We start from the raw sequence: 13,771 nt of genomic DNA, 5'->3' as shown, positions 1-13,771 counted from the left end.
GCGACTTGTCCAGGGTGTACCCCGCCTTTCGCCCGTAGTCAGCTGGGATAGGCTCCAGCTTGCCTGCGACCCTGTAGAACAGGATAAAGCGGCTACAGATAATGAGATGAGATCTAAAATTATTATTTTCATCCTAAAATGTGGTCAAGATATTGGGACATAAATATTAGAGACAACTAACACAAAGCTTACAGCCTTATATTTAAAAGCACTATGGAAGTAGTGGATTCTGAATTGTCAAAAAAAAGTCCTCTCCGAGAATCACTTAATTTGTTTCTCCCATCTTATAGCAGATTACACAAAACTACCATACACATATGTCAAAAAATTACCTGAAATCTGTTCTTTAACTTGTCCTTCACTTAAAAACTGGTACAAGAACCAGTTTGAATCAATTTGAATTTTGGACCCCTGTGACACAAACTTTGTACCCTGATTGTAAAAAAAAAAAAAAAAAAAAAAACATTCCTACCCCAAAGATCACACTTCCCAAAAGTCTGACTCAATCCATCATCTCACCTGTACGGAAGCATGTTTCCGCCACCATAATAATGTTTCAAAGAGATAAAAGATATCTCAGTTATGACTTTATATCTCAGGGTGTAGTGGTTAGCACTGTCACCTCACAGCAAGAAGGTCCTGGGTTCGAGCCCAGCAGCTGGCGAGGGCCTTTCTGTGTAGAGTTTGCATGTTCTCCCCAAGTCCGCATGGGTTTCCTCCAGTTTCCCACACAGTCCAAAGGCATGCAGGTTAGGCTAATTGGTGGCTCTAAATTGACCATAGGTGTGAATGTGAGTGTGAATGGTTGTCTGTGTCTATGTGTCAGCCCTGCGATGACCTGGCGACTTGTCCAGGGTGTACCGCGCCTCTCGCCCACGGTCAGCTGGGATAGGCTCCAGCTTGCCTGCGACCCTGTTGGACAGGATAAGTGGCTACAGAGTGGTGTAGTGGTTAGCGCTGTCACCTCACAGCAAGAAGGTCCGGGTTCGAGCCCCGTGGCCGGCGAGGGCCTTTCTGTGTGGAGTTTGCATGTTCTCCCTGTGTCTGCATGGGTTTCCTCCGGGTGCTTTGGTTTCCCCCACAGTCCAAAAACATGCCGGTTAGGCTAATTGGTGGCTCTAAATTGACCGGGAGTGTGAATGGTTGTTTGTGTCTCTGTGTCAGCCCTGCGATGACCTGGCGACTTGTTCAGGGTGTACCCTGCCTCTCGCCCATAGTCAGCTGGGATAGGTTCCAGCTTGCCTGCGACCCTGTTGGACAGGATAAGCGGCTACAGATAATGGATGGACTTTCTATCTCATAATTAGTTATAGAAAGTAATTCATACTTCCTTTCAATCTCAGAATTGTAAATTAGTATCTCAACTATGATTTACTATCTCATAATAATGACTATGAGAACGTTCCTCATAATTATGACTTAGTATCTCAATTATAACTTTCTTATAATTATGCATCTCATAATTAGCTAAAGTAACTAGTGATAGAAAGTAATAATTCCTTTCTATCTCAGAATTAAGACTTAGTATCTCATAATAATAAATGAGAACTTCTCATAATTATGAATTAGTATCTCATAATTGTGACTAATGATTAGTGATAGAAAGTAACTATAATTCCTTTCTCTCATAATTATGACTTAGTATCTCAATTATGGCTTACTGTCTCATAATTATGAACTAGTACTAGTGAATTAGTCTCTCAGTTATGACTTACTATCTCCATTAAGAATTAGTATCTCATAATTATGATTCAATATCTCAGTGATGACTTTCTAACTCCTAATTAGTTATAGAAAGGAATTAGTGATGGAAAGGAATTGCAATTACTTTCTATCTCGTAATTATGATTTAGTATCTCAGTTATGGCTTACTATCTCATAATTATGACTTAGTATCTCATAATTAGTCTCTCAATTATGACTTACTATCTCAATTAAGAATTGGTATCTCATAATTATGATTCAATATCTCAATGACTTTCTAACTCATAATTAGTTATAGAAAGTAAATTAGTGATAGAAAGTAATTGCAATTCCTTTCCAGCTCATAATTATGAATTAGTATCTCAATTATGACTTGCCACCTCATAACTAAGACTTAGCATCTCATAATAATGAATATGAGAACGTATCTCATAATTATGTATCCATTAATTAGTTACAGAAAGTAATGAGTGACAGAAAGGAATTACAATTCCTTTCTATCATTATGGCTTAGTATCTCAATTATGAATTGGTATCTCATAATTGATTCAATCTCAAGTATGACTTTCTAACTCGTAATTAGTGTGGAAAGTAATCAGTGATCGAAAGTAATTATAATTCCTTTCTCTCTCATAATTATGACTTACTATCTCAATTATGAATTAGTAGCTCATATTTATGACAGACTTACTACCTCATACATACGATTTAAGTTCTTATAATAATGACTTACTATCTCATAATGAGATTAAATTATTTCGATTTTTTTTTTTGGAGAAAACACTCATTATCAAATAGTAGCCGTAATTATGAGATATGTTCTCATTATTCTGAGATATTATGTGACTTCATTTTTTTTTTTAAATAGCAGAAACAGGCTTCCATACACCTAGGTCCTTTTGACTTCGACCTCAGAACTGCTGCTGTAATCATAACGACTATGATGCTCATAAACATTGAACACTTTTTCAACACACTTAGTGCCTACTTTTTGACTTTATAGTATTCAGTTGTAAAAGAGTCATCTTTTTTTTTTTTTAATTACACTCTCGGGTGGCACACAGAAGAAGACAGGTTTTCAGTGCACGGCTTTTAGTAAGCTCATGAAAATAAGCAACAGGTAGGTTTTAGTTAGATTTGCAAGTAAAGGCTAGTTTACAGGATTGCACGAAACAGCAGCTAAAAGTCTACTACTAAAATAGAAGTTGTCCGAGTTTACTATAGACCTATCTGAAGTAGGTCTGATAACCTCTCAGATACAGAGACGCAAACATCTGACCTCTGTCCATGAATGAATTAAGACGCCATTCAGTGGATAACCAGACTGCTGTCAACGGATGGGTTCATAATTACATCCTTACTAAATTTAGATGTTTAATCATTTTGCACACCATCAGTATAATCATAACTTATTATATTCCTCGTGTATTACTGAGTTCAAACTAAGCTTAAATAGAAAAAGGGCCCACTTAAAATACATTTCATCTTGTGGATTTGAATTAGAAATAAATAATATTTTAAAAACACGTGCACTAAAGGTTAAATATAGTCTGTAAATCACTGCGTGACAGAAGTCACATTGTACTTCACACATAAGCAGGCCTTTCTGAAAGCTGAAAGCATTCTGAAATCGTTTAAATCATTTAAAATAGGATAATGTCGTAGATTATGTGCTTAATTGCGATGTCGATGAGGTTTTTTAAGGAAAACGTGCATTTCTTGTTACTATTATTATTATTATTATTTCTGTATTCTTTGATAATGATCAAATATTTCAGGTTAAATTGAAAAGAATGTGCCTGACTGATCAAACTTTGGTTGAGAAAAACAAAGTAGCCGGAGGCTTTACATCTTAAACATATCAACATAAATTCAAAGCCAAAACAGTCTTACCTCTGCGCCCTGGTCTCCAAGATATAAACGCCATTCACCTGGTGCTCATATGTAACCAAAGGATGACATTAGTTTGCCACATTCCATAAAGCAAGCTGGAGAAACAGCCCATGTGGAAATTTTCGTCTACATGCACGAATCACCTGCTCTAACAGGCAGGCGAACAGTTAACAGTGATAATCCGCCAATATTAATCCCGCTAATGTTACCACGGGGTGGCAGTGACCTATTTCAGCCCTGACTGTCAAAAAAGAGGCTTCTCCTTTATAAATAATCTCACTGATGCACTGTTCATCACAATTATTGTTTGATTACTGTTGATCTCATATTGTAAAATGATCATTAATTGGCTAGAAGACAGGCTTAGACCCGTTAATACAGTAATTTCGCACTCTGAGGTAACCCTGTAATATATTCAGAGGCCTAGTATACAAAAAAATCTGGTTCATAATTTCCCTGCCAAGTAACCGATGTATCTCTGCAGACCGCAGATCTCCAAATGGGAGGGTCTTGAACTGTAAGTAGACACAAGCGTCCAAGTAGGAGGGTAAGTAGGGTCATTAAAGAGACAGTGGATTAAAAATTCAGTCTTGCTAATCAAATAAGAAGAATTACATTGAAGAAAACGCTCCCCATATTCCTGCCTGTTCTTATTCTGAGGGCTGGTTGTTTTTCGTCTGGAGTTCTTTTGCCTCTCGCTCTGCCAATTTGTCATGTAATTTTGACCTTCAGCCATACAAAACTGACATTTCACGCAACGTGGCACAAAGAGATCTGGACTGAGTACACAACAGAAGATATCCGGCTGGACCTGGGGTTCATGAAGAACGTAGTTACACAACATAAGCATATGGATTTAACACCCAGTTTTCAATTTTTGAAATATATTTAAATGTATTTCATCGCTTCCTTTCATATTTAGTTTCAGAACTTTACTCTGAAAAAAAAGGAAAAGTCTTTTGAGATGTTATGGTTAAATTATAGCTTATTAAAAGCAACTTGTTCTTAATGCAGACTGTTCTCCATATTTCATTTGTTTTACACTGACATCTTGTGGTGAGTGCTTGTCCCAGCCTAATGCTATAGTATATAGGCCACTTCAGGTAACAACATAAATAATAATAATAATAATAATAATAATAATAATAATAATACAACCCCGAGTCCAAAAAAGTTGGGACAAAGTACAAATTGTAAATAAAAACGGAATGCAATAATTTACAAATCTCAAAAACTGATATTGTATTCACAATAGAACATAGACAACATATCAAATGTCAAAAGTGATACATTTTGAAATTTCATGCCAAATATTGGCTCATTTGAAATTTCATGACAGCAACACATCTCAAAAAAGTTGGGACAGGGGCAATAAGAGGCTGGAAAAGTTAAAGGTACAAAAAAGGAACAGCTGGAGGACCAAATTGCAACTCATTAGGTCAATTGGCAATAGGTCATTAACACGACTGGGTATAAAAAGAGCATCTTGGAGTGGCAGCTGCTCTCAGAAGTAAAGATGGGAAGAGGATCACCAATCCCCCTAATTCTGCGCCGACAAATAGTGGAGCAATATCAGAAAGGAGTTCGACAGTGTAAAATTGCAAAGAGTTTGAACATATCATCATCTACAGTGCATAATATCATCAAAAGATTCAGAGAATCTGGAAGAATCTCTGTGCGTAAGGGTCAAGGCTGGAAAACCATACTGGGTGCCCGTGACCTTCGGGCCCTTAGACGGCACTGCATCACATACAGGCATGCTTCTGTATTGGAAATCACAAAATGGGCTCAGGAATATTTCCAGAGAACATTATCTGTGAACACAATTCACCGTGCCATCCGCCGTTGCCAGCTAAAACTCTATAGTTCAAAGAAGAAGCCGTATCTAAACATTATCCAGAAGCGCAGACGTCTTCTCTGGGCCAAGGCTCATTTAAAATGGACTGTGGCAAAGTGGAAAACTGTTCTGTGGTCAGACGAATCAAAATTTGAAGTTCTTTATGGAAATCAGGGACGCCGTGTCATTCGGACTAAAGAGGAGAAGGACGACCCAAGTTGTTATCAGCGCTCAGTTCAGAAGCCTGCATCTCTGATGGTATGGGGTTGCATTAGTGCACATGGCATGGGCAGCTTACACATCTGGAAAGACACCATCAATGCTGAAAGGTATATCCAGGTTCTAGAGCAACATATGCTCCCATCCAGACGACGTCTCTTTCAGGGAAGACCTTGCATTTTCCAACATGACAATGCCAAACCGCATACTGCATCAGTTACAGCATCATGGCTGCGTAGAAGAAGGGTCCCGGGTACTGAACTGGCCAGCCTGCAGTCCAGATCTTTCACCCATAGAAAACATTTGGCGCATCATAAAACGGAAGATACGACAAAAAAGACCTAAGACAGCTGAGCAACTAGAATCCTACATTAGACAAGAATGGGTTAACATTCCTATCCCTAAACTTGAGCAACTTGTCTCCTCAGTCCCCAGACGTTTACAGACTGTTGTAAAGAGAAAAGGGGATGTCTCACAGTGGTAAACATGGCCTTGTCCCAACTTTGAGATGTGTTGTTGTCATGAAATTTAAAATCACCTCATTTTTCTCTTTAAATGATACATTTTCTCAGTTTAAACATTTGATATGTCATCTATGTTCTATTCTGAATAAAATATGGAATTTTGAAACTTCCACATCATTGCATTCCGTTTTTATTTACAATTTGTACTTTGTCCCAACTTTTTTGGAATCGGGGTTGTAATAATAATAATAATAATAATATTATTATTATTATTATTATTATTTCACTCCAAGTTTTAAAGTGTGTTCTTCATACCGTATATCAGTGCCTTGCATTGGTATTCACCCCTGTCAAAAGTCAATACTTTGTAGAGTCAACTTTTGCTTCAATTACAGCTGCAAGTCTCTTGTGGTATGTCTCTATTAGCTTAGCACATCTAGCCACTGGGATTTTTGCCCATTCCTCAAGGCAAAACTGCTCCAACTCCATCAAGTTAGATGGGTTGCGTTGGTGTACAGCAATCTTCAAGTTATGCCACAGATTCTCAATTAGATTGAGGTTTGGGCTTTGATTAGGCCATTCCAAGACATTTAAATGTTTCCCTTTAAACCACTCCAGTGTAGCTTTAGCAGTATGTTTAGGGTTTTTGTCCTGCTGGAATGTGAACCTTCGTCCCAGTCTCAAACCTCTGGCCGACTCAAACAGGTTTTCCTCCAGAATTGCCCTGTATTTAGTGCCATCCATCTTTCCTTCAGTCCGGACCAGCTTTCCTGTCCCTGCAGATGACAAATATCCCCACAGCATGATGCTGCCACCACCATGCTTCACTATAAGAATGGTGTTCTTAGGGTGTTGGGTTTGCGCCACACATTGCATGTCCCATGATGGCCAAAAAGATCAATTTTAGTCTCATCTGACCAGAGAATCTTTTTCCATGTGTTTGGGGAGTCTGCCACATGCTGTTGGACAAACTCCAAACGTGCCTTCTTAAGCAATTACTTTTTTCTGGTCACTCTTCCATAAAGCCCCATTCTACGGAGTGTACAGCTTAAAGTGATCCTATGGACAGATATTCCCATCTCCGCTGTGGCTCTTTGCAGCTCCTTCAGTGTTATCTTCCAAGATGGTGCTGCAGATGGTTGCCTCGGTACTTCGCTCTCTCGTACTTTCTATGTTTTTGTGTATTTGTTGTGTTTTTTGCGCTCCTTCGCTGGTCACATACTCCAGAGAAGAACTTATAAACATTGGAATAACCACCAGTAAAGTTTTTTTTCCATCGGTTTTCATTGATCCGGAAAGTTTTCCAGAGCTACTTGTTGGAGGAGCAGCAGCTCTCTATGGATTACACCGAGGATGTCGGAGACACTGGGGGAAGTGAGCCAGCGCGCTCATCAGACTGAGGCAGCGGGGTTTTCGCACTGCGCTCCCGTCTATTCACCTGGCTAACGTCCGCTCTCTGGCCAATAAAATGGACGAACTGCTGCTCCCAGATGAGCAGCTCGTGAACAGGCAAGGCAGGCAACTGCTTGGGGCCCCCTGGCCCAGGGGCCCCCCGAGAGTCGGGGCCCGAGGGCTTATTTATTTTGTTTTTATTGTTTTTTACCATTGTATTTTTACATTTGGAATTTAAAAAAACTTTGGTTTCATACATTTTTCATTGGTGTCAGATTATTTATAACATATTGGTGATGAACACTGGTCAGAAGGGCCCCCTGGAAATTTTTGCTTGGGGCCACAACAGACTCTAGAATCGCCTCTGGCTGCTCCTCAACTCAATTAACACAGATTTTAACAGATCTGCTGCCTTGTGCTTCACCAAAACCTGGCTCGGTGAGCACATCCCAGACTCTTCTCTCCATCTGCCTGGATTTCACCTGCACTGAGCGGACCGCAAAACAGAGCTCACGGGGAAAACGAGGGGAAGTGGAATCTGCTTTTATATTCATGAAGGTCCGGCGCTGCACTGCGGCGACGAGTGCCAGTCAGTGCGTCTGAACTATTTGTTTGTTTTTTATAGTTTGTGTTTAATTTCGTCTTTTGTTTCACAACCCCCCCCCCCCCCCCCCCCCCCACACACACACACACGTACATTTTTGGACTTTCTGATTCTTGCTAGGACCAAAACAAACGTCGAGCAAAATGCATCTAAAGGTGTTTCTGCTCATTATTCTGATAATCTACCTGTTGCTGCCGGCAGCCATTCACTCATTGAATACTGGCCAGGGGTGTAGTGGGCGTGGTACGCGGGGGTACGCCGTCCACCCACTTCTCCCGAGGTGAGATTCAAAAAATGTGAAATGACAATAAATTTAAAGAAATACTCAAGTCTTTAAGAAGGAGGGCATGGTAGGGCTTAACCCAATGGCTGCATGTCATGTATTTTGTATACGCAGGTGCCTCAATTGCGCCAGACTAAATGCTTGATTTATTCGATTGGTGCCTTTTATAATAAATTTCAGCCCATTGCTGGTTTGTATGCGATGTGAGTGAGTGACGTGACTTTTTTTGAACTTCTGGACACACGCTGTAGCTGTTGCCACGGCAGTAAGTAGGCTAGTAAAAATATCGAATTCCGAATGCAGCTCGGCTCAAATGAACATGAATCGAACATGAACAAAGGTGTTTGTGCATCATAATTTCCAATATTTTGGCTTCACGCCTGATAGTCCATGTTAAACCTATGCAAGGTTTATGTTGAGTTCCAGCAGCAGAGCGGTGCTGTCTGCGACGATGCATTCGGAAGGAGAAGGCGAATTTGTTCCTCTTTAGCCATTTCGGCATATTTATTGGAGACAAAATAAACCGCGGCTTTTCGCCATAACAGTTGGGCTGTACTGACAAACACGAATGAAAATTGCACACATAAAAATGTCTGAAAAAAAGTGTCTTCTTGTGCCCTCGTGTTGTTAAAAGAACGTAACATTTATACAAATCATTCAGACCAAACATAGGCAACCAAACAAAGGCTACCGCTTCTGACATGATATCAAATCGATGACGTCATGAATCGCATACCCCCACTTTAAAAATCTCCACTACACCACTGATACTGGCCACACACCTGAGAATACCGCTGTTGCAGCGGATGGGATTCTTCGCTACAGCCGAGACCAACTGCTGCAATTAAGGAATTTGCAGACCAATATCTTTCCAGACAACCTGCCTGATGAGTGTGCAAGGCGGCCGAAGGCATCGAGGAGGAAAAGAGGCCGACGCGGTGGAGTACGTTACAGGGTACGTGCGCGGGGGAGAAAACCACCTCTGCCTACGGTCATCCTGGCGAACTCCCGCTCCCTGCTGAAACAGCTGACAGAGCTTCGAACGGCAGTGAGGTCACTCTCAGAAAAAAAGGTACAGATCCGTACCTTAAAAGGTACAAACCCTTGTCTCTGTGGCAGTACCTTTAGAGGGTACAGAGCTGTACCTTTCAAAAGGGGTACATATTTGTACCTTCATGCTTTGTACCTTTAAGTGCCTCATCTGTACCTTCAAGATCAAGTTTGTACCTTTAGTGGATGGTACAAATGCTGTACCTTTAACAATGGTACAAATCTGTACCACAATGGTACCACCACAGAGACAAGTTAATTTGTACCTTTAAGGTACATGATCACTTCTTTGACGGGGGCTTCTGAACGGAAAGGCTTCTGAAAGGTTTTCAAGGAACCACCTAATTCAGTAGAACTAGCCACAATCAGAACAACAGTATGGTAACTCACCTGTAAATTTCCTTCTGTCGTCGTCTGTTATTTCCAGGCCCACTTTTACTAAGAAGTCCAAAAGCTCTTCGGGGGAGAGGGCGGACAAAGTCGCCATCCTTCAGGCGACCACGCGAGTAGTAGTAGAATTTTGTCTTGCGCTAGCATCTAGAGCAGGACCGTTAGTTGCTTTTTGGACTCCTCCCCCTAGCAGCTCAAAGTACCATGCCCTAAGGTACAAACACGTACCTTCTCCAATTTTGTACCTTGAAAGGTACAGGTGTCGTACCACAAAGGTCCAGTTTTGTACCATTTAAGGTACATCAAACTGAAAGGTACATTTGTGTACCTTAATGTGTCATATTTGTACCACTGTGTACCTTTATTTCTGAGAGTATACCTTTCAGAAGATCGAGAAAGTTGTTTGCTGTGTTTTACGGAGACATGGCTTAAAGACACGATAGACAATTCATCCCTTAGAATTCCAGGTTTTTGCGACCCGATTAGACTGGACCGAGATACGCAAGTAACCGGTAAAAAGCTCGGTGGTGGAGTGTGTGTCTATATTAACGAGGGGTGGTGCAATAGCTACACACTCAGAGACTTTTATTGCTCTGAGGATATTGAGCTGGTATCCCTTTCGCTCAGGCCATTCTATCTGCCTAGGGAATTTGGACAAGTGTTTGTCACCGTTGTGTATATACACCCACGCGCTAACACAAGGGCTGCTGCAAACAGGATATACGACACTGTGGCCAAAATAGAAAACATTGCTCCTGACGCTCCAAAGTTAATTCTCGGAGACTTTAATGCGTGTTCTATTAAAAGTGTGTTGCCTAATTATTATCAGTATGTCAAGTGCCCGACAAGGAGGGAGAAAACACTTGATCTATGCTTTGGGAATATTAAAGACGCTTACAAAGGCTACGCAAAAGCACCGCTTGGGGATTCGGACCACAATGTTATTCAGCTCGTCCCGCAGTACAAACAAAAGTTGAAGTCGCGCAAACCGGAGATTAAGACAATTAAACGATGGACTGATGAATCCATTGAGCGTCTCAGAGGCTGCTTCGACTGTACAATATGGGACATTTTTGTGGACATAAGTGACAGCCTAGAACAGGGGTGGGCAATTATTTTTTCCATGGGGCCACATGAGAAACAGAAAATTTTGTGGAGGGCCGGACCAAAAGGCTGAACTAAATTCTGCATAATATGAATTGTATTTCTTTATATAAAGCAGTAAATATCATTGTTTTTACAAGCTGCTAAGACTGGTAAGAGTACGGAAAAAACAAGGTTGCCTTACAAAAAATGTCATTTATTCAATCAAATTTCCCAAAACAATGGTTAACAAAATGTGAACGTTTGTACCATTTTTTTTTCAGTCACATTCACCGCAAAACACAATAAAGACATCACAATATTGTCTTTCTACTCCGAATATCAAGCAAGATACATCATATTATAATAATGATGCCCACATTTGTAGTCTAATCACCTCATTTGGTGTTTTTCGCCGGAGATCGGCTCGGGCTCCGGCGCCTGCTGGTGACGTCGCACGATGTGATTGGCTGGACCGTTTGAAGGATGACGTACAAGTTTGTGGTTGGTCTGGACAAATTACGGAAGTAGTTATCACGGGATTAGGTTTCGTGGGATTTCATGTCATGTTCATGTCGCGCGCATTGCGTTTTTGTTGAACACAACTTCAAAATAAAAGCAATGCACATTCAGTCCATGCATGAGGTAAAATTAGAAAATACGTTTATTTTGTAATTTCTCATTAACCTTACGCGGGCCGGTCAGAATGAACCAAAGGGCCGGATGCGGCCCGCGGGCCATAAAATGCCCAGGTCTGGCCTAGAAGAACTAAACTCGGTTGTCACTGATTGCATAGGTTTTTGTGTAGACAGCGTAATTCCAGATATAACTTTTAGAGTCTTTCCTAATGATAAACCCTGGGTCAATAAAGAATTAAAACTAGCGCTGAAAAGGAAGAGGAGGGCCTTTGCACAGGGGGACATGTTAAAGATGAAGGATACTCAGAAGGAGATTAGACAGATAATACATGACAGCAAACAGATATATAAACGGCGCATTGAGGCGCAAATGAAGGGGAATGATCTATTCTAAGGCATGCATGGCAAGGGATGTATACAATGATTGGGAAGGAGGATAAGAAAACACACATCACCACAAATGGAGATGATCTATCTTTTGCAAAAGAATTAAATATCTTTTATGCCAGATTTGAAACATCAGATTTCTCATTAGAACGAAATGCAATTAGACAACAACTAGTATATGATACCCCATCAATAAGAGTAACTGCTGATGAGGTGCGTAGAATTCTTAATAGAATTGACCCAAAAAAAATCAGCTGGCCCTGACAATGTGAGGGGAAGGGCTCTGAAGGAGTGCAGTGAACTATTAAGCTTCATTTTTGCACAGCTTTTTCAAATGTCCCTGGATACACATTACATTCCCAAGGTCTGGAAATCCTCACTTATAGTACCAGTTCCAAAGGTGTCAAAACCGTGTGTTTTAAATGATTATCGTCCTGTTGCCCTTACATCAATCATTATGAAGAGCCTAGAGAGGATTGTCTTGAAACATGTTCTTGATGAAGTGCAACACAATATTGATCCATTACAGTTTGCTTACAGGGCTATGAGGAGCACAGATGATGCTCTATTGTACATGCTCCATAACATCTATTGCCATTTTTGGCCCTTTTCCACTACCCTTTTTCAGCTCACTTCAGCTCGCTTCAGCTCACTTCAGCCCGACACGGCTCACGTTTCGACTATCTAAGAACAGCACGACTCAGCTCGCTTCAGCCCTACTCAGCCCCCAAAACTCGCACGGTTTTGGAGTGGGGCTGAAGCGAGCCAAACCGAGCTGAGTGAGGCTAGGGGCGTGAGGAGACACTCCCCTGTGCACTGATTGGTGAGGAGGAGTGTCCTCACATGCCCACACACGCCCCGCGAGCACGCTGGGATCTGTAAACACCGTAAACCCGGAAGAAGGAGAATTACGAATTACGAGAATTATGAAGCCTTATGCGCCTCGCCTCATCTATACGCTCTTGGCAGTATCTGTTGGCGTTGTCGGTGACAACAAGCCACAGCACCAAGACCAGCAACACTAACGACTCCATGTCCTCCATGTTTATTGTTTACTCTCCGGGTTGTGAGACTACCGCTTAAAAGATCACTGATGTCACTGTTTGCACCGCCTAACGACATCACCTGACATCCACCCACTTTCGCTAACTCCACCCAATGTGTCCACCCACTTCCAGCCAGCACGGTTCAGCGCGGTTGTAGTCGAAATGCAACTCCAACAGCCCCACTCAGCTCGACTCAGCCCAACTCAGCACGGCACGGCTCAGCCGCGTTGGTAGTGGAAAAGCGGCATTAGACAGGCCCAAACGATATGCTCGGGTTCTCTGTATAGATTTTTCATCTGCATTCAACACGATCAGGCCCCACCTTATGATGGAGAGGCTGTTGCACTTGGGTGTAAATGCGAACATAATAAGATGGGTTGAGTCCTTTCTTACTGAGAGGATACAGTGTGTTAGGGTAAACAAGGCGGTGTCGCCCCCAATCTTAACAAACACTAGGGCTCCACAAGGGAGCGTAATTTCCCCTGTATTGTTTACGCTGTACACAAATGAGTGCCAAAGTAATAGATCATGTCACAATTAAGTTTGCAGATGATACAGCTATAGTGGGGTTAATACAGAACAACACTGACTACGTTTACATGCACATCCAAATCGAGCTGCTGTCGGTAATCGAGCTGAAGGTCCCAGCAGGGTGCCAGAGAAATCCAATCGTACATGCACATAACTGAAATCGGGCTATAGTGTGAGGTGCATTGTGCACCCGAGCCACAGGTGGCGCAACACGCCCCATCGTGTTGGTACACTTCCGGTTGTCGTCATG

The 13,771-nt window shown here is 41.5% G+C and overlaps 1 protein-coding gene across 14 annotated transcripts in view; it reads right to left on the bottom strand.

The window, feature by feature from the left end:
* cacna1db (calcium channel, voltage-dependent, L type, alpha 1D subunit, b) overlaps positions 1–13,771 on the bottom strand; it is a 410,093-nt gene that overhangs the window by 381,441 nt on the left and 14,881 nt on the right. For 7 of the 14 annotated variants that reach the window (XM_060931659.1, XM_060931664.1, XM_060931661.1 and 4 more), the window contains exon 1: positions 3,598–3,738. The exons of 1 other annotated variant lie outside the window; for it this stretch is intronic. In XM_060931659.1, coding sequence (XP_060787642.1) covers positions 3,598–3,631 — 34 coding nt within the window. In that variant the 5' untranslated portion in view covers positions 3,632–3,738. Of the gene's footprint in view, positions 1–3,597; positions 3,739–13,771 lie in introns of those variants that run through there. 6 more of the 14 variants (XM_060931666.1, XM_060931667.1, XM_060931670.1 and 3 more) reach the window with 1 other exon arrangement.

Source organism: Neoarius graeffei, chromosome 10, assembly GCF_027579695.1.
Source record: "Neoarius graeffei isolate fNeoGra1 chromosome 10, fNeoGra1.pri, whole genome shotgun sequence".
NCBI classification, from domain to species: domain Eukaryota; kingdom Metazoa; phylum Chordata; class Actinopteri; order Siluriformes; family Ariidae; genus Neoarius; species Neoarius graeffei.
This window is presented reverse-complemented; position numbering and strand designations above follow the sequence as displayed.